At 42.2% G+C, this 21,611-nt stretch overlaps 1 protein-coding gene across 1 annotated transcript; it reads right to left on the reverse strand.

Annotated features, from left to right (window-relative positions):
• Nucleotides 1–1,716: 1,716 nt before the first annotated feature.
• Nucleotides 1,717–16,855, reverse strand: LOC311188414 (E3 ubiquitin-protein ligase TRIM38-like; the record flags this gene model as incomplete). Its single annotated transcript, XM_084259514.1, is given in 7 exon segments — nt 1,717–1,883; nt 1,886–2,239; nt 11,240–11,352; nt 11,455–11,477; nt 12,413–12,631; nt 14,483–14,578; nt 16,448–16,855. Coding segments are annotated over 7 exon segments (1,380 nt in total).
• Nucleotides 16,856–21,611: the final 4,756 nt, after the last annotated feature.

Genomic DNA, 21,611 nt, shown 5'->3' on the forward strand with positions numbered 1-21,611 from the left:
GAAAGTGCTCCCAAAGTCACCACCACCTGGAACAGGAAGCTAGTTAGGAAAGTACTGGGGTGTCAGAAAAGTCATGACACATTTTCTAGGGCCATCTGCTGCAAAAATGCATCATGACTTTTCCAACACTCAGTATCTCCTTAGGTTCTGTGACCTTTTCCTGAAAATGATGGAACTGGAAGAGGAAGTCAAAGGCACCTTTGATTAATAGCCAGTTAGTCAGAAGCACAGGTGACAATGTGGGCTTGTGACAGGGGTGAGGCCGGGGGTGGGTTTGGAGACTGTGGGGCACTGAGCCCATATCCTGGGGGTCAGGGGCTCTGTTGGAACTCCATTATATCAGATTTGAATTGGATTGTGAGACACTCAGGTCGGTGGAGAAAACTCACACATCAGGAGAGCAGAGTGAAGAGACATGGTGTGAATGGGGTAGCAGCGGAAGAGGAAGGAGAAGCAGGAAGTTTTCCTGGACACATGTGCACCCCTATTACTCACAGGAACTCAGAGACTAGGAACACAGGTGGTGTTTAGAACTGAAGGTCATGGAGAAGCTAACTAATGAGCAGTAGATTCTTAGAGAAGTGACAGGACAAAGAGAGATGAATTTCTAGATGGGGAATTATGGGAAGGCAAAGATATGGGGCAAGTGATGGAAGACAAGGGCTAGTGTTACTTGCTCTTTATGTGTGTGCCTGTAGTGCTGCCTCAGGGTCTAGATGTGTCTCTAGGAATTCACTTCTATCCCTCCTCTTTGGCAAACAAGGGGAGGGCCAAGAGCTTCTCTTGTACATTTTTTGACACAACTGCCTTTGGCCCCAAATAATTTTTATGCCAAAGTGGGATGATAGGGCGTGCTCCTTTCAGGATGAGATATTCAGTAACCTCTGTCCTCACATCCTCCCAAACACACAGCGCTGCTGCTCCACGAGCTGTGTGGAATAAACTGGTTGTTGTGAAGTGGGAACAGTATTTCTCCTTTCTTAGTTAACTGAGGTTGACAGGAACCAACCTCCTTCACTTCATACCATTGTTGGAACCTCAGTAGATGTCTTTTCTGCTTTGCTAAGAAAAAAAAATATGTTCTCTTTCTGTGCATGTAATTTTCATGTATAAACCTGGGCCCAAAACTTCAGATGAGTGACCAGTCAGTCTCTCAAAGAAATCTGATGCTGGTCTCCTGAGCCCAGTCTTCAGTTTGACTAAATAATCTGTTCAATAAAATTTCTCTTCTACTAGAAGTAAATTTGCTTCATAATAATAATTCTCTCAGTTAATGTGCCCATCATGTCAGTGGTGAAAAGAAATACTATTTTTGGTGTCCTGCTCTTCTATGCAGCTGACAGATATAATGCAGCTTCCTTCATCTGCACGGGTGACTCTGCTGGTATCAAACACAGTGGGAGCACTCAGCCCTCCAGATGTCTGGTCACCCTGCTGGTCAGACCAGGACCCTTGGAAATCAGAGATCTGAACCCACGATGGAGAGGGTGATGCATGATCGTTGCTGGGCTCTCACTTCCCCACAGGTCAGGCTGATCTTCTGTGGTGTCTGTATAGTGGCTGTTTCCACTCATTTATTGCACATCATTGAGTGTCCACTGAGAACTCAGCACCGATCCAGGTTAGGGGAAAGAATAGCAAGGGAAACAGATCACATTGCTTTGCCAATAGAACTCACATTATATTTCTATAATGGTTAAACAAAAGAGACTGTTCCTAACGAGACTCCAATGGTGGAGGGAAGAATAAAGAACAACGATTTACCTGGAAATAAGGTCGAAGAATATCAGAGAAGGAGGCCCTTGGGAAGGTGAAGATGTGGGAGCCCGTGTTCATGTTGTAAAAGGACACAAGTCCAGCCTCACAGTCCAGAAAAACTCCACAAGCATGGGCCGCTCCTTCAATGGAAGGGGAGTTGGTGGAGAGGTAAGAGCCATGTAGCCATTCTCCTGGCAGAGTCTGATGGCCCAGATACCAAGCTGGGGCTCTGGGGTCCTGTCCTTGTACCTCTGCGCATTTCCCATACAAACTCCTATGTGCCACCCAGATCCCTCTCCCACATCCACTTCAAAGTAATATATTCCTGAGGGGAAGCGCTCACAGCCCAGAACAGAGGGTAAGCGACAAAATTGCCCAAAAAACAAATACTCCTTCTTGGGGCTGCCACCGGTCACACGTCTCCGATCCTCAGACAGAATTAGTTCACAATGAGCTGTGTCTGGATCCAGAGTCACGCTGACTGATAAAAGAGAAAGACGCGTTTTATTGCTGAGAATACAGAACTCTCAGCTCTGTGAGTCACAGCTCTGCAAGTCACTTTCTGAGACTCTGCATACTATAGTAGGAAATCATCACACCTCAACAGTAATGGTGGGGAGGATTGAAGGAGCTAATGGATGCCTGGTGCTTGGAGACATTCCTGGTATTTGGTAAGTAACCAGTAAGTGCAAGTCATATCCTTGAGCTTATTTGAAGACATAATGGCCTTGCCATGCAAGCACTAAGCGGTGCCTTCTAGAGCTGATAGTGTTCTAGAAGATGAGGACAGCATCTCTTCAACAATCAGGAAAAAGCCAGGGTCATATGCCGCGGACCAGCACAGCAGTAGACGATGAGGCCGTCTCAGGGTTGAGAGAAACGCGCAGGGTGGTCAGGGAGTCGGCGAACGAAATGACAAACAGACACACTTCAAGAGAGAGTGTAAATCTGAGTGTAATTCTCTTTGAGTTTGTGACCAGTATATAAATGTTTTCTAAAAGCACAGGAACAGTGAATAGCAACGAAATCAGCTTGCTCATGGGTTTAGCTTATCACTGACAGGGCAGTGATTTACATCTAACCTCATTCCTAAGTAGATAGACCATTAGTTTTGTTTTTAAACTATGTAATTGCACTTTTTGTTTTATTAACTACTTTTTCACCTAAACTATATTTTAATTATTACAGGGTTTAGTAATGTTTCATTTGAGTCAGCCTTGTGTTAAGGATTTCATATGATTTTTTAATTAACAACCAATGACCTTTATAGAAGAAAGAAGGAAGTTTAGAAAGACAATAAGGGAATAAAGTTTGTAGTTCTAGAAAGACGAGATAAGGTTTTTTGTAGTAGCATTCTTGTAGTGGTTCCTGGTGGTCCTTATCTTTTGATAAGCATCTGTCTTATCTATGTCTTCAGGGAACTTTGCTGTACTCCCCTGTGCGCTGGTTCCTTGCCCAGCCAGACCTAGGGACCGTGGCGAAAGCCATTAGCCCTAAACGTCACTGCAGGGGGAGGTGCAGCAGGTCCCCCTTTGTTTTTAGAACAGAGCTGGAAGGCGTACATATCTCATTGAAGACTATGGATGGACCTGTGAAGGGAGTGAACGCAGAGGGGAATAAAAAGACAAAGGAGAAGGACAAGTAGGGAAAGAGCAATGAAAGAGAGGACAAGATGATACCAATGAGTAGGAGTCAGAGTTTGGAGGGTAGAAGCCAGAGAATGGGCAAAGGAAGAGACTGAAGTGTCCAGATGAGACTTACTGACAGTAGAAATTTCAGCTTGGAGAGACAAAAGGTCATGAGAAAGGTCATTGTCATGCCAGATGCCCAATAGGTGATTTTTTCTTGAGATTCCAATGTAAGGAAGAGTTATAATGTAAAGACGTAACACAAATGAAACGAAACTGAACATGGCAATGAGTAGACAGTTGTTGTTTAAGAAGTTGAACCTCATTGCCAATAGCAATAACAATTTCTTTCAGAGCATTTAACTTTCTTTCTAACTTATAGTCAATGTCCCTCTGTGTTGCAAGCGCCATGGACACGTTTTTGGTAAGGTCATTTACAAAAGAAGCCGTCTTAGCTTCCTGAATTAAAGCAATGGAGGAAGCAGCCAATGAAGTAACCAGGGAAATCAGAGCAGCAATGCTAGAATAAGGGTAGCAATAAAACATTTAGGACGAAGAAGAGCATGTACTTCATCTAAAACTTGCATGGCAGTATTATCATACCAAGGCATATCATGTAAATCAACAGGTAACATAACATAGTAGGGTCTTTTGAGTAAGGTTACAACAGAGTACAAACGAGCGAGAGAAGGGGTAATACAATTAGTAACAATGCAACCGGAACAATGAATGGAGTAAGAAGTCCCACGCGATTGAATGCGTGTAGCTGAGGCCTTACCCAAAAGCAGAGCAAAGCGGTATCCAACGTAGGCACGCACTGGGATCTTAGCAGTGTCCTGTCCAGGTTGTTTGAAGTGTACATCATTAAAGGCAGTGAAAAGACGAAAGAGTTCAGGCTTTATGACAGAGCTTTTTGTCCAGGGAATCAGGTTATTCAGTTCTGCCAATGGAGGCAAGCTTTTTCATCATTTTCAGAGGTCTCTGGAACCCTACGAACAAAGCAGCAGTTTCTCCACATTTTAGTTTAGCTCTGTGTCAACTCCCTGGAAGAATTGTACTCAAAGCCACACAAAAGGTTAGCTCTGCTAGAAAAAGAAAAAAAAATATATATGTATATATATAACATTGCTGTAGAGTGTGGTCAGTCAAAACAAGAAAACTTTGTTGAATCAAGGCAAAATGTAAAAACATTTTCAATGTTATGCCAAACAAAACAGTAAAAATCAGGTGTATTTCCAACAGTCTATACAGTCCTTTGTAGAAAAATTTTTACTCTCAAAAGTTTATTATTTTTAATCAATTGAGGCCTTTTCTTTTTATTTTGTGTAGAAACAAGTCCTGCAGATATTATTGAAAGATTTTGTTTTGGAAAACCAATGTTAACATATTTGTACATATTAGAGTTTTACCATTTTTCCAAGTGACAGTGATTCCCTTGTAGTGTAACTTTACCAGGTAAACCAGATAGGATAAATTTATCTAATGTTCTTCCCAGGAGGAAAAGGAGAAAGTTTGTGGAGTGTCTCTAAAGCCAGCTGCTGAGGTTCCACAAAATCTCCTTTAATCGATTAAATGACAGGCTACCAAATTTTACTTTAATTTATATTTTTGGGAAGCTGTGTCATAAATACTTAGAAAACAGCAAAAACAACCATATTTAATCTCTATAAAAATTCTAGCCCTAAGTATAATATTGACAATCAAATCATAACCTTTAATTGTCATTTCAAAAACCTTAGTTTTTCAGACACTAAAAGACATTATGTACCCAACATCATTAACCTAGACAAGGGCCAAGATTATACCCAATGTTAGTGTATAAGTCCATGTTTTGAAACAACCCATTAGATTATAACTCAGTTATTATTAACCAAAAATTATTTCAGCTAATGTGTTCCCAAAAACACTAAAATAATATAAATCATTTGAGTATACAAAATTTCTTTTTGTAAAATTCCTTTTTGAGATTTTCAACACTTTGCTTAGCTTTGTTACTTTTAATTCTTTTAGACCTTCAACATTTGCTTTAACACTTATCACTTTACTTTTAGGACCATTAAAATATCTATTTTTAATACATGTTTTTCTTTGTAAACACACATTTCACATTACATCGATTTAGGATTATCACATCTTTCATTAGCAGTAAGGTATTATAATACATTATAATACTGTCCTCTCTTTGTACTAGATGACTTAAATGTGAACACACAAGGTAATATGACATTAGAATTTTCAGCTTTCACAAATAGGTGCAAAAAGTAAACCTGAAAGTTTAGTTGTAGCTTTAGTTTTTGTTATGACTGGAATTCCATTTTGCATGGCTGTTAATAACATAATGGCACATACCTAGGTTTTTCTAGGCTGGCTAATAAAGAAGCAATTAGGCAAATCAATAAAAAAAAAAATCAGAGCACCATATAGATACTATGTACATTTTTCACATGCATGTGACTCAGTAGGAAAGACAAAAGTATCTTTTATACCAGAAATTTCTTTTGAAATAAACACATTTAAGCAAAGTATTAATACTTAACATAACTTTAAGGCATATATGCTTTGAATTATATCATAAAATTTAAACTAGTTTTTGTTTATTAAAAAATTGTTTGATCAAGATCTTAAGATTTGTTTTATGATATTTTATAAAGCGCTGTCTATAATTAGTCCTCCAGAGGTAAAAAACAAAACAAACACAAAGAAAGACAAACAGATACAGAGATCTCTTGATATACATTTAAAATTTTGGCCATGTGCATATATTTTGAAATATAGTTATTTTACCAATATGTGTGAAGATACTGAGGTTTTTAATGAGTTAACAGCTAAAATCTGTACACAGAATAAGTGTCTAATCTTAATTATTACCAAAGACCTTGGGCTCGAGACCACAGCAGTCACGGCAGTTTTTACTAATTTTTTTGATAATAAATATTTTTGAAGTTTACATTTTTAAGAAATGATTGTTTGGCTTTAGGTTGTTAATACATTATCTCACTGGGAACAGTCATATTTTAAAACATAAAAGAACACTGTTATCTTGAGAACAGGAGAAAAGGTAAATTTTTACAATCTGCCTGTAAAATTTGAGGTTTAGAATTTAGCTCAAAAATGTCTGTATCATCGGGGCCTCCCTGGTGGCGCAGCGGTTGAGCGCTGGGTTACGAAGCTGCCCGCAGCCTCTGCAGCACCGGTTCGATCCCCAGCTGCTCCCCGGCCACCAGAGGAGGGTCCCACATGGCGCGCAGACCTCTCCTGCCGCCCGCTGCTCCCCTCAGCAGTGTACTTCGGTCCTTCTGCCTGCTCTGCTCCCTGCTCTGGCTCTGGTGAATTCTCTCACCCTCCCGTGCTTCTGACTGTACCCAGTGCATGTATAAACAAAACAAACAAACAAATAAATAAAAAAAAAAACAAAACATGCCTCTATTTAAAAAAAAAAAAAATGTCTGTATCATCACTTTATGTTTTACCAGGTTAGTTTGTTTTAATAAGAAACTTAATCTTTTACAGGTCCAATAAGTAAAATTAAAAGCTTTTATTCAACCAATAAGCATTCTGTATAGTTTGTTAGCACGTCAAAAGTAACTCAGCAGTTTTTGCCTAAGACAATTTAGACTTTAAAATCAGAGAAACACAGGGAAATGGAACTTTTTTTTTTTTTGTAGAATGAACCAAAATAGTTATTTAAGGTGGATAATAGAAAAGTTCAGTCCTCCACAGCAGGAAGGTAGTAGAGACCTGTCAGTGATCCCAACACCAGAGAAAAAGTCCAGGCAGCTGCTTGTTGAGATCAAGGGCAGTTCCCACCAGCCCACTGCAGTGGGTTTATACTATTTTAATAAAAACCTTTTATTTATATTATAGTCATATAGTCTCATACACTCATATTTAACCATTTTTTATCACTTTAACAATTGTGAATGAACTTTGAATACTATTATTTATAAATGCCTTATTTATTTATTTGTTTGTTTATTTATTTATTTATTTATTTATTTTAAAAGAAACAAATGGTGAAACTCCACCAGGGGGAACCTAGCCTCCTCCCCAAATAATTAACAGGAAAAGATTGGAGCATTTTTTTGTTTCATTTAAGATCATGACACATAATCTCTTATTTGTTTTTGAGTTTTTATTTTTATCTCAACAATTTTAGCCAAGTCTGAGCTGGAAATTTGGGCTGGATTTTGGAATGGTCTCATAACTGGGAGCCAATGCCTCTGCATAGAGGTCAGTATTGGCTCTAGAATCAACTTTTGGCTTTTGAAAAACAATTTCACTATCCCAAGAATCCTGATCACTTTCTCTAATACTGCAGGCTATTTTTTCTTTTACCTTTTGTTTTGCATCTTTCATTTTGCCTCCAGCCAGGCAAAAACGACCTATCTGTTCAGGCAATTGTTTTATTAATAAGGGGCTGTCAGCTGAGTCCTCTTTGATGTTATTTAGGGGTACAGACAGCCATAAGTTGTTGAGTTTTTTTATTTATTTTCTCTAATTCAGACCCTTGATCTAGTGCCGCGGGGGAAGCATTTAAGCAAACTTTAATGTAATCTTGAAGTGTACCAGTTTTTTTTAAATAGGTTTAATTAGTTCTTTACAGAGGGAATTAGCATTTTTCCATGCAAGTTGTTTAAACAACAAATCTCCTGCTCCGGAAGATGGAAGAACCTTATTCAGAGCATTTTGTAATCTGGCCACAAAATCCTGGTACATTTTATTCTGGCATTGGTGTATATTAGTAAGGTTAGTGGGTTTATGTTTAGGTGAAGGAAGATTTTTCCATGTCACTATAGCCAACTTATTAATTTTGATTAAGACATTTTTTGGTAGGGCAGTCTGTCTGTGTACTTAATATATTTGTTTGTTCCCTTGAACATAGAAAGGGAAATTTTTTCAGCCTTGACCTTATTATTGTGTTTTTTAAGGAAGGCATGTACTTAGTCCTCATATTTCATGTGAAATAATACATACATTCCTGAAGGAAGAACAGTCTTGGCAGGATTATGCCAGTCATAAGGGGTTATCCAAATGGCCGATAGCATGTCAATAATTTGATAAGTATAAGGGGAGTTATGACCTGTTGTCTGAACAGTTAACTGTAATTTTTTTTTTTTTTTTTTTTTTTTAGAGTTTTTATGGGGATGGCCTCCCATGTAGGGCCTTCTTCATCAGCGCAAGTTAAGGTCGGAGGTCCAACAACAGGAAAAGTAAATGAAAAGTCTCCCGTTTTTTGTTAGTCTCTTTTGCTGATCCTAGAATGCCACCTAATGGCCCTCTTACAGGCAGAAATGGTATTTAATGTTTTAGATTTGGTAACAATTGGAAAAAGATTAGCGGTTGGGCGGGAGGGTTTATCATTTTTGAAAGTTAATTTATCTAACATTTCAGTATATTCATGATCATTAAGCTCATCCTCCGAGTGGGGAAGGGGTTCCTCTAATGTGGGAACGGAGGCTTGAGCAAGTAATGGTGTTGTTTCTAGGTTTTTGTTGTTTTTAAGATTATCTTGAATCTTTTTTTGTTGACTATCCCACAATTCTGCCTCAGTGGTGTCAACCAACAAATTTCTAATTTGTACTCACAAGGACAAATCCTACGTTGGGACTGAGACGGCCCATGAAGGGCATAAAATTCTTTTACTTCCTTTCCTACTTTTTTCCAGGTTTCTAGTGATAGACTGCCTCCTTCTGGAAACCCGTAATATAAATTCATAAAGTTGCAGTAGAGCTTTCTTATTTGCTTTAATACCACGTGTTTCAATCATATTTTTTAATATAGATAGAAAAAGATCTCTGTTTTAGGTCTGTAATTGACCCATGGTCTCGTGGTGCTTTTGTTCACTCAAGCAAAGATTTCTTTCAACTGTGCTGTCCAGCCCGTGTCCCTCGCGGGAACTTGCGGAGGCGTCTTAGCTAAGGTCTGTCTGTATAAATCCCGGACCAGGCTGCTCCGAAGAGCAGATGACCATTATGCCGTATGATGTTCCTCCACGGGAATCGCAGGTGCAGCCCACTCAGACTCCGTAGCCACGAGGCCGTGGAGCCGTAATCATACACTCTCACACACACACAGCACCACGAGCATTCACACTTAGAAAAACTTCTCACTATCTCAAACTGATCACCCTTTATCAGCGAGCTCTGGACGCTCCAGTGAGGATCCTATCCCTGACTGTTTAAAAGAGGGTATTTTTAAGGGAATCACATTCACACTCACACACAAGGAGGGAGATAGCTTACCCAACACGATCTCTTCATTACTCACCTCTTCTTTGGGTGGAAATTCAATGAAATGCAAGGTTGGGCCCCACGTTCGGGCACTGCTTGGCGCGGACCAGCTCAGCAGTAGACGATGAGGCCGTCTCAGGGTTGAGAGAAACGCGCAGGGTGGTCAGGGAGTCGGTGATAGAAATGACAGACAGACACACTTCAAGAGAGAGTGTAAATCTGAGTGTAATTCTCTTTGAGTTTGTGACCAGTATATAAATGTTTTCTAAAAGCATAGGAACAGTGAATAGCAATGAAATCAGCTTGCTCATGGGTTTAGCTTATCACTGACAGGGCAGTGATTTACATCTAACCTCATTCCTAAGTAGATAGACCATTAGTTTTGTTTTTAAACTATGTAATTGCATTTTTTGTTTTATTAACTACTTTTTCACCTAAACTATATTTTAATTATTACAGGGTTTAGTAATGTTTCATTTGAGTCAGCCTTGTGTTAAGGATTTCATATGATTTTTTAATTAACAACCAATGACCTTTATAGAAGAAAGAAGGAAGTTTAGAAAGACAATAAGGGAATAAAGTTTGTAGTTCTAGAAAGACGAGATAAGGTTTTTTGTAGTAGCATTCTTGTAGTGGTTCCTGGTGGTCCTTATCTTTTGATAAGCATCTGTCTTATCTATGTCTTCAGGGAACTTTGCTGTACTCCCCTGTGTGCTGGTTCCTTGCCCAGCCAGACCGTGGTGAAAGCCATTAGCCCTAAAGGTCACTGCAGGGGGAGGTGCAGCAGTCATAAGTCCTATAATCATTATAATTGAATTCTGCCCAGTATCAGAGTCAGCTTGGAAGTGGATTATTCCCCAGTCTAGCCTCCAGATGGGAACACAGCCCAGCCAACACATTCATTGCACTCTGTAAGGCCCTAAGCATAAGTCCTGGCTGATGTGAGCCACACATATCTGAACTACAAACCTCTGAGATAATAATATGTGTGTTGTTTTAAGTGACTGAATATTTTTCCAGCCATGGAGAATCGTTTCAGCTTCATTCATATTTTATAGCCAAAGAAATTATTAAAACAATTTAGTTTGAATTTTTTAATTGTGGACATGTGGAGCATGGCAAGTACTAAATAAGAATTAAGGTTTTGGGTTTGCTAATACTAGCTTTCATTAAGATTGAACTATTTATGGTGTCATAATCCATTTTCTTCTTAGTCCTGAATACTGATATATCTTTCTTAAACATCACTTAATGTTAAATGTTAACAATAAACATCATGATGAGGATTGTTCTAAACACTTTACACCTGCTGTTGCATTTGATTTTTATGAAAGCTCACTGAATTAAGGTCTGTTCATACATTTATTTTTCAGAATGGGAAAATGAGGTAGTGGTTGGCCTGGCTGATACAGCAAATCAATGGGAGAGGAGGAATTCGAAGAGCCTGAAGAGAGAACAGTTTGCCACTTCCCTGTCTACACCCAAGGGAGCATGTTCCTAACCCACTGAAAACAGCTCATCAACCTCTCTGCCTACGAGTCTGAGCAGGACAGGTAGGAAGCTTGGCTACCACTTAAGGGGCCTTTCCTGTGAAACATTAAGGCAGTTATTTGATTCACATACCTCGGAAGAACTTAAACACTTTCTTCAAATAAAAGTAAAGCTCAGAACCATTGCACACGGTTTGAGGTTCCAGAGAGAGGTCCTCTGGTGTTTTCAGCTTCACATCTGGTTGCCTAGAATAAACCGACAACAGACCTTGTGCAGTAGACGTTCCATTCAGCTCTGGACCCCACACATCCTCACATCCCCTAAACCATGTGTTCAGACAGACTTACCTTTCCAATGCGTCTTTCACACTCTACAGTGAAAACAAAGACAGAAGGTAAGTGTGGGAAAATCAGTATGTCATGTCACTTCACACAGGGGGTTACTTGTTATGAACACTCCACCCCAGGAAGCAGAGTGACCCAGCCTGAGACACCCATGCATACCCAGGTAGAACGATTCCCGTCCCCGTCCCCTAGGATAGTCCCTGCCAGTGTGTATGAGTGTGTGATCGCACTTGCTCAGGCTTGTGGGGAGTCATGCAGACTGCATTCACATCAGCCTGTGACCTCAGGGACTTGATCATGTTACCTTTTGCTATAAGTGACCTAATTTGTTTCTGAGGAGCCCATATCAGAGATCACTGATGACAAAGGTCCTCAGTAGTGAATCCTTGCCCAGACCCTGGCGCTGGGCCACTGAGGTGGAGGCAGCCGGTGTCACCTGCTGAGGGCGCTGTCATGCTACATCCTCACCTTCACAGTGTAACTACCAGTCCTGCAATAGCAACTGGATTCCAGGCATTTATGTTCACCTGCTGGAAGCTTCAGGCAGCTGAAAGGAGGTCCCATAAGAGCTTATGGCCCAAGACAATAAGTGAATCAGGAGAAGGTTACCATTATTTTGGCTGCCTCACTCTATTCAAGAGATGGTTAGAAGGGATCCATGAACAGTTGACAAGGGCAAATAAATGGCAGGAAGTTTTGCTGTGGTTCCATAAAAACAGGAAACCATCACATCTACCCAGAGAAAGTTTAAATTTCTGATACACCTGCTGACCCCTGGACCTCCAATGCTGCCAGCAGATATGGATATAGATTTTAAATAATGTTTCTTTAATTTTGGTGCCACAATTAAGTGAAGTAGACAGGTCTCAGAAATCTTCCCATGTTCCCTCATTGTTCTCCTCTCAATAGTAGGGAGCAGATTAAACGTCTTTTCTGTCCAGAAGTTCACAGCCTCTCTTACCTGCAGCAAATTCAGGGCTGATTCTTGACATTTCCTCTCTAATTTCAGCATAAGGCTCTCAAGTTCCAAGCTCTGCTCTACCAGACTGGCTTCACCTTCCTGCCGTCTCCTCAGCAGCCGCTCTTTCGCTTTCTCCAGACTCCTTTCGTCTTCATGGAGGGAGTTGTGGAGATTCTGTAAATCAGACTGCATTTCTTTTCTCCGAAGCTCTATGTTCTCCTAGATTCAAGAAAGTAGGCAGAAAAGGGGGAAACAATCCAAATGTACCTCTATGGTGAGTCAGTAAACACAGGTGTGACACAGTGCAAATCTGCTCACCCCTGGGAGGAAAGAAAATTGTAACATGTGCCCAACTGGCCATGTATTGAAGATTCATGCAGAAGGACATGAGCCAAAGAGGAAAAATGAAAGACCGTATGAGTCTTCTCATATGAGGTCCTAGTCAAATTGAGAAACAAATGAAGTAGAATGGTGGCCGCCAGGAGCTGGGAGGAGAGAGCAATGGAGTTATTGTTAATGGGCATGGAGTTTCTGGTTTTAATGCTGAAAAAGTTCTGTAGATGGAGAGTGGCAATGGCTGGAAAACAATTGAGCACAATGCCACTGGGCTGCTCAGTTAGAAATGAGTAATATAGCAATGATAGGTAAGGTGTACATAGCGCAAACACCTCAGAAAAGTTTGCTCAGCTTCTGTGGGTCATTTTCCCATGGGCACTGGAGCTCAAAAAGTGTCCAGCTCCCTCTGCAGAGTCCAGCCCATGAGGCAGACACTCAGAAGTGGGAAAGCTGATCATAACTATGTTGGCACCTCATCACTTTCCTTCATCTCATCCAAGAGATAAAAGAAGAGGGTAGGAATCGCAGAATCATGAAATTTGCCAAGATCAAAGAACTTATCATTTGTAAGATAAAACCAAGCGCTATTGGGGATGTAAGAAGCTATCTATATGTGTGTGTGTTGTGGGTAGATATCTTCAAATAAAGGCTTGTAACGAATGTAAATGAGTCTGAATTTAAAACAACACACTGGTAGGAATCTATGATTCTCAACTCGGGGAGGTCTGGATAGTTACCAGAAATATTATTGCCTTCAGCCCAAATTCAATTATCATCCTTATGGATGAGACTAAGAAAAATGCTGAGATACTCGGTTTTCTCTGGGGAGGACAGAGTGTAATTTCCATGGGTGCTTTCTCAAGTCACACTGTGCTTCAGTGACTATGGTGTTGTGGTGGAAGTTGTGGCATTGCATGGTTTCTGTATATGGTGTGTAGCAATAGTTCTCCCCACTACCTGAGATTCCAGAAGGGAGGAGACAGAGGCAGTTGCAATGACTACAGTGACAGGGATCTCCACTTGCCAGTTCCTAGCAAGGCCCTCCGAACTTCTGAGGATTTTAACATGAGAATAGGAGGAGTTTATATTTCACATATGCACATCTACAAAGAATAGGACAAATGTGGGAAGAGACCCTGAAAGAGGAAAATGACTCATAAATTTGATTACTAAGGAATGGATTATGTCCATATTTCCATAAAAGAATGTGTCTCTGATCCTGCATGGTCTGGTGAGAGACCCACAGTCTGCAGTGGAAGTGTGTAAGTTCTTACAGAGCTCTATCCTCATCAACAGTCTCACAAGCTGGAGTTATGGGAGTGTCTCCTGCACAGGTCCTCTTTTTGTATTCGCTAAAGTTGTTATTAGAACCAGGAAGTAGAGGGTCAGACCCTGTACTGTGGTAAATGTGCCCAGGTGAGTTCATTAACTTAAGACAGGAGGTAATTTCAGTCATTGAAAACTTGAAATGTAAGGAGCACAACATTTGTGATTCTCCTGACTGAGGTATTAGGACACCTAGCCAAGTACTAGTCATAGAAACATAAAGCAGAGGAAAATTCTCCTAGATGAAGACAACTAATGGCAAATATTAAAGAAAAAGGCATACTTTGGGGTTCCACAGTTTGGTCTGATTTAAAGAGAATAAACCATCAATGAGTACTTTTCCCTATCACCATAAGCCTAAATTCTAGGCTGGAAAATAGTTTGAGATCAGGAAAATCAAATTCTTACCTCCCATTGTCTTATTTCATCTTTCCTCAACAACTCCACATTCTTACATTGGTCTAGCACTACCTTCACTTTTGTCACAATCTCCTGGAGCTTTTCCTGAAGGAAAAATTGGGTGAGTTATGGCTTGTCCATTTCACAACTCTCATTGGCACCTAGAAGAATCCCAGCCTCCAAGATGTACCATAACGTTGAATATATTTTTGAGTCCTTAGGCTTTAAAAGAAGCAACATAAGGGCATTAATGTAACTCATGCCCTCAGTGGCCCTGGGCAGTGGCAGGATTGTGGCATCTTTCTGTGCTGTGGGCGATCTGTGATTCCCAGCTCATCTGTGGACCATAGACTAAGCTATTTACAATACTGCAGTCTGCCAGGGACATGCTACATGTACAAGATTATAATCATCTAAAAGTAAATTTTATAAAATAATAGGCTGGACCAATCATAATACAGAGTGTTTGAAACACGTAGAACTGTTTACATGTGACCCTGAGTCAGGTAGGAGAGCCCAGGATGGCAGCTGAAGTTACAGAACCAGTTCATGGGGGAGGGGGAGCTCTGCTGTCACCTGAAGAACTGTCATGACATCAACTTAGAGTGATTAGTTTCCATACCTATCTCTAGGGTTCCTTGTCACACAGTTTCTCACGTTTTCAGCCTCTATTAAGAGATGGGGAAACCAGGTCATGAAGGCAATAACTAAGTCGCTCACACCTTCCATCTAATAACAACTGAAACTCTTACGATATTTCGACCTCCGCAGTCAGATTCCTGAGGCCACGTCCATCACCTTATGTTGCTTTTTTTTAACTACTTGGTGGGCAAGTTATGGGATCTGCCCCATCACAATGGTGAGCTGCTCCTGGGCTTACAGGAGGAGGTGAGTGTGCTGAGGGTGTCAAGACTGACACGCCCTGACACAGGATCCAGAACTGTCACACAAGACACAGGCACCTCAAGGATGAGGGAACAAAGAGCCCCACACTGGGAATTTTTCCTTCAAATGTCAACAGGGCAGAGGAGGAAGGAATCCCGCTTCCTCATTCCTGCACAGGGAGCCTCACTTTAGCAGCTATTGTGTGAGAAACGTGGCGGTGCCTGAACATCTCAAGGCTTCAAACTCACCAATTCTTTCTAAATCTTTTAGCTGTCCTTCTTTATACTTGCTAAAGCCTGTTTCCATCCCGTTTTCTTAGAGGACTAACTTTGATTTTAGTCCTTCATGTTTATTTGTGCACCCAGAATGTTCTTTTAAATGTCAGCCTGATCTTTCCCTCCACAAATAAAATCCCAACTTTGGACCAGGATTTAGACACTGAGAAATACTAAGGTTCCTTCTTAATTTCCTTTCTCATGGCCTCACCTGCCTTTTCCATCACACGTCCCCTTACCAGGTATACCCCCTGACACGTGATGTCCCTGAGTTGGAATCCTGACTCATCTCCACACACGGTGGTTTTGTGTATGTCCTTCTAGACTCACTTCTGGGCAGTCTCCCCCTACACTCATTCCTGCCCCTTGGTGCACCCCTCACCACCCACACCAAGAGACGTCAGGTGTCCTGTGTTCCTTCCTCAACCTTATAATGTGGCTCTCTAAAAAGTCGTGGTTCTGACCCCTGGGGTTTCATATTCTTTCCTGTGCTCTTGCAAGCTGTGGTGTCTCCAATTAAATATTCAAGGTGAGGCCATGAACGAGGCCGTTGTGACAGAGAGCAAAATCTATTGTCCAGGAGAAGTTCATTACAGGAAGTTCTTACAGGAAAGGATTCTGCTCAACTTTTGAAGGTCAAGATGGACACGGGGTGGACATGTAATAAATTCAACATGGATGTGTAATAAACTATTTAGGCAAATGAAATGGTACAAATTTATTTTAGGGTCAGTATAATGGTTTTCACTACAATTGATTGGAGTGACAATGTGCAACCTGAGAGGCGCACTTGCTAAAGACTGTGGCCACTCACCTTGTAGCCTGCATACACGTCCTCCACTAGAGCCATGCGGTGTCCTCTGTGCTGGGGGGAGCACTCACAGCGCCAGCAGATGAGCTGCCCGTCGTCCTCACAGAACAGGTGGAACAGCTCCCCGTGTTCCTCACACAGCCTCTCACTGTCTATCTCCCTGACAGTCTGAATGAGGTTTTCCAGTTGCTTTATGGATCGGAGACTCTCCCTTTGAAATGGTGCCCGGCACAGGGGACATTGGGGCTCCCTCAGGGATGACGTCCCTCGTGGGTTCTCAAGGATGCCCTCTATGCACCGGCGGCAGAAGCTGTGCCCACACTTGATGCTCACGGGCTCTGTCATCAGCTCCAAGCAGATGGAGCACGTGGCTTCCTCCCTCATCTTCTTGGTAGCTGTGGCTAAGGCCATGGCCCTTCCTGAAACGCTCCAATATCAGGTTAGAGGCAGAGATGAAGTAGACAGGATTTTCCAGAGTGAAGGACAGAAGCCTCACCTGAGCCTCTGCGCCTGCACAGGTGTTGAAGTCTTCTCTCTGGAGAGAGAAATGGATGCAATTTGAAAGATGCCTCACCTATTCCTCTGTGGTAGAATAGGGTGATCCCAGTCATATTTGCCCACTTCAGTTTAGATTAAAATTCAGTAACATTTAAATCCACTGTTTCAGTCTGACCAGCCAAAATTAAATGCTTAAATGGCCAACAGGCATATGAAAAAATGTTCAACATCACTTGTAATCAGGGAAATGCAAATCAAAACTACCATGAGATACCATCTTACACCAGTGAGAATGACACATATTAAAAAAACTAGCAACAACAAATGTTGGCGAGGTTGTGGAGAAAAAGGAACTCTTCTGCACTGCTGGTGGGAGTGCAAACTGGTCCAACCACTATGGAGAGGTGTGTGGAGATTTCTGGACCTACTAAACATAGAGCTTCCATATGATCCAGCAATTCCACTCCTAGGTATTTACCCAAAGGACACAGAAACATCGATTCCAAAGAGCACCCACACCCCTCTGTTTATAGGAGCACTGTTTACAATAGCTAAGCTTTGGAAACAACCCAAATGCCCAAAAATAGATGACTGGATCAAGAAGATGTGGTGCATATACACCATGGAATATTACTCAGCATTCAAAAAAGAGAAACACATGCAATTTGCAGCAACATGGATGGAGCTGGAAGGGATCATGCTCAGTGAAATAAGCCAGAAAGAAAAAGAAAAATACCGGATGGTCTCACTCATAGCAGGAATCTAGAAAACTTAAATAAGGGACCAGGAAAATGAATAACTGTAAGAAAGTGAAAATCAAAATCAACAAACAACTATGAACCAGAGACACTCTATGGGGGTTGGAAGGCGGGGAAAGGAGGGATTGGGGTCAACATAAGGGGGTTGTAATTGTATGGGGAATATAAAAAATAAAATTTAAATAAAATGTGAAAAAAAATTAAACGCTTAACATCTGAGAATGGTCCCAGGATATCCCTGTACAGAATATTCCATCATGGGAGACAGTGACAATGCTCGGGTACTAACAGAGCTAGAAAAGGAAAGAGGGGACTCTCAAAAGTCGTAGGAGAGAAGAGAACTCAGGGAGGGAGAGTGAAACTCTCTCCATGTCTAATGAGCTTCGGAGAGTCGGCCCTGATTACTACCTTGTCCTGTTAGCATCACTGAGGTGAATGGTTGGGGAACAGAGTACATGGGAACAATCAGCCTTGCCTCTCCTCACACCCCCATGTCTGGTTCTCTGGACCCCACCAATAGCCACAAAGTAAAAGGGGCTCCAGGTTATTCAAGTTCTCATGGAGACCACATTGAGGCAGGAGAGCTGGAGACAGTGGTAGAGAAGGTGTTGGTGCTGGGAGCAGAGTCCCTGGGCACAAGGGAGGTGACTGTCTCCCTCAAGGGGAGGACAGGTCTCCCAGGACAAGGTCAGGGCAACTGAGCTGAGGGAATTTGCAGAACCAGGATGTGGGGAGGCAGGAAGCAGAGGGCAAGGACTGTACATTGTGGCTCCTTGTCCCAGTGTCCACCAGTGTGTACCTGAGACTTGAGACAGAGGAAAAGTGTCCAGAGAAGAGGGTCTACCCTTCCCCACAGCTGCAGCTGCTCAGGCTCCCAGTGCTGCTGCCCTCCCCTTGCTGCCATGTGTAGGGAGGTGCTGAGGGAGGAAGTGAGAGACCTTTCCTTTGCACTCACAGGGCCTGGACTAAAAGCAGATCCAAAACAAGGAACGGGATAGATTATTTCCCCCTATTTTCAGGTCTTGCTCTCAGAGCCAGAGTATGTCTCTGCAGACTGCTCTCCCGCGGAGGAGATTTCTCCCAGGGGCTGCACCAGCCTTCCTTATGCCTGGGGTTGTGCTCCTGGGGATGCCCTTCCTCTGAACCTTAGAGCCTGCCCTTCATCAGCTCACAGCCCCATCTGAATTGTGTCATGGAGTTTCCAAAGGCAAAGCAGAGGGATAGAGAGAGGTAGAAAGCAAAGTCCTGTGTAGTTTCACAGTTGGTGGAGCTCCATATTGCCACCTACCACCCACTGCACGTGCACACACACACACACACACACGCAGAAATCACAGTCCACCCCAGAGCAAACCTTGGTCTGGACTTTTTCACTCCTCCTCACAGGGCAGTCAGTCACAAAATCTCTGCCAGTCACTCTGCAGCTCCACTTCCGGATTCCTGGAAGGGAAGTTCCTCTGACTAGAGTCAACTCAGAAACGAAACTGATGTGGGGGCGGGTCCAGACAGATGAGGGAGGAAACTTGTCAAAATGCCAGAGGTTTTACACTCAGGAATCCTGACTGGAGGGCCTGATAGGAACAGCACCCTTCCTTCAGAACAACAGCAGAGGGGACAAATTAAAATCCCATCGTGACCTTGAACAGCGTGTGGGGCAGTCACCTCGTGGGGAAGGGAGAGGCCCTTCTTGAGGCATCAGATTCACAGACAGAGGTCCCTGTTCCCATGATAACTCCTGGCATCTGCTCCACCACCACTGTCGTGGATGAGACTGTGCACCGGGCACAGCTCATCCCTAGTTGTCTTTTCAAAGGTCCAGGAAAGGAGACAAGGGACCCCACAGGGGATCAACCACCCCGACACAGCAGCAGCCAGACTAAGACAAGCTCATGACAGGGTCTGTCTTGTGACCTCTGCCCCTGGCACCTGCTGTGTGAAGGAGGGGATCATGCAGAGCCCAGGGCTGAGAGGGCGAGGGATGCAGAAGAGCCTTCAGAGACATGTCCCCTAAGTGGGGAGAGTCCAGTGCTTCAGGTGATGTGTGTGATGTGGTGAGACAACTAGGTGAGCAGTGAGAGCAGTGCCTGGTGGTGCTTCCCTGTTTATGGGGAGTCTAGGTTGTCAGACCTCATAGAATTGGTGTGGGTGAGATCACTGGAGTCCCTTAATAGGAACTGTAGTCCTAGTGATAACTTTGTGGGGAACTATCACCCCAGATACCTAAGTTGTTTTTCCTCAAGTCCTTCTGCACTCCACTCAACCAGGACTGCTGTGTCCTCCAGTTGAAAAGTGTCCCCTCCCCAGGCTATTTTGTTTCCATTACACTGATCACTGAATATTTAATTATCTTGCTTACTTTCTGCCTTCCTCACGAGCATGCAAGTCCCACAAGATCATGGGTTTGTGCTAGCATCTTTCACTGATGAATCCCCAGTATATAGTAGCTTCAGCACAGAGCTGTGAAATAACAGAATTTCTACGCTGCACTCAGCAGTATTGATGATGTGCATGCAGACTGGGTGATGTGTTGTGGTTGGGGACAAAGGAGGTGTATGATGGTGTGTGCTGCATGTAAATGATACAACTTGTGTGTGTAATGTCATGTGGTATGTATGATTATTACCAAGCAAAATCCATGTTTGTCTGTGTATTAGATGTTCTGGGTTTTGTGCGCTATGTTAGAAGGGACTTTGTAGCTGTGTGATGGATTCTCTGTGGTGTGCTTAGTGGCTGTGTTTGTTTTGTGTGTTTATGGGGTGTGCCCACAGATTAAACTCAAAGTGGTTCCAGAAATTATCAAAATCCCTGGAAGTGACAGGTTTCCCAGCAGCAACATGGATGGAGCCGGAAGGGATCATGCTCAGCAAAATAAGCCAGAAAGAAAAAGAAAAATACCGGATGGTCTCACTCATAGCGGGAATCTAGAAAACTTAAGTAAGGGACTAGGAAAAAGAATAACTGTAAGAAAGAAAATATCAAAATCAACAAAAAACTATGAACCAGAGACACTATATGGGGGTTGGGGGGCGGGGAAAGGAGGGATTGGGTCAAAATAAGGGGGTGTTGTAATTGTATGGGGAATATAAAAATAAAATTTAAATTAAAAATATAAAACATCTAAATTTAATAAAAAACAATTCCTTCCCCTCAAAAAAAAAAAGAAAGAAAGAAAGAAAGAAAACCAAAGCAGGCAGAGGGACACCAATGGCCATGAGATGGGGGTTAATGAACAAAATCAATGTCAACAGAGGTTAGTCCTTTTAAAAAGACTAACAAATTCAAGAATCTTTTAGCTACAATAACCAATTACAATACAGTTAGAAGAAATTACTGAAGTGTTCTAACTACTGATAGTGCACAACAGCATATCTGCAAGCAAAAAAATGAAAGTGGAGACTTGCATCACATCATATACAGCACTCAAAATGAACCACAGATCTAAATGTAATAACAGAAATGGTTAACACCTTTTGAGAGGAAGCACAGGGAATAACTCTTATTACATTGGGCTTGCAAAGGTTATTTGCATGGCAGCAAAATACAAGAAATAAAAGTAGAAATACCTGAGATGAATAGCAACAATACTGAAGGTTCTTGAGCTTCATTGGACTCCATCCAGAATGTAACAACACAAGTCAGAGAATGACAGAACAATTCTGAATTATAGAGACGATAAGGGACATACCTAGAACTGCAAGTAGCATGTAAAAGTTTTTACAGGGCCTCCCAGGTGGTGCAAGGATTAAGCACAGTGCTATGAAGCTGTCCACAGCAACTGCAGCTGGAGTTCCAACCCCAGCCCGCCAGGGAGCTACCTACCAGGCGCAGCAGACCTCTCCTGTCTCGCCTGCTGCTCCCCTCAGCAGTGCATTTCAGTCAGTCTGCCTTTTCTGTTCCCCACTCTGTCTCTG

Source organism: Talpa europaea (assembly GCF_964194135.1).
Source record: "Talpa europaea genome assembly, chromosome: 2".
Lineage (NCBI taxonomy): Eukaryota > Metazoa > Chordata > Mammalia > Eulipotyphla > Talpidae > Talpa > Talpa europaea.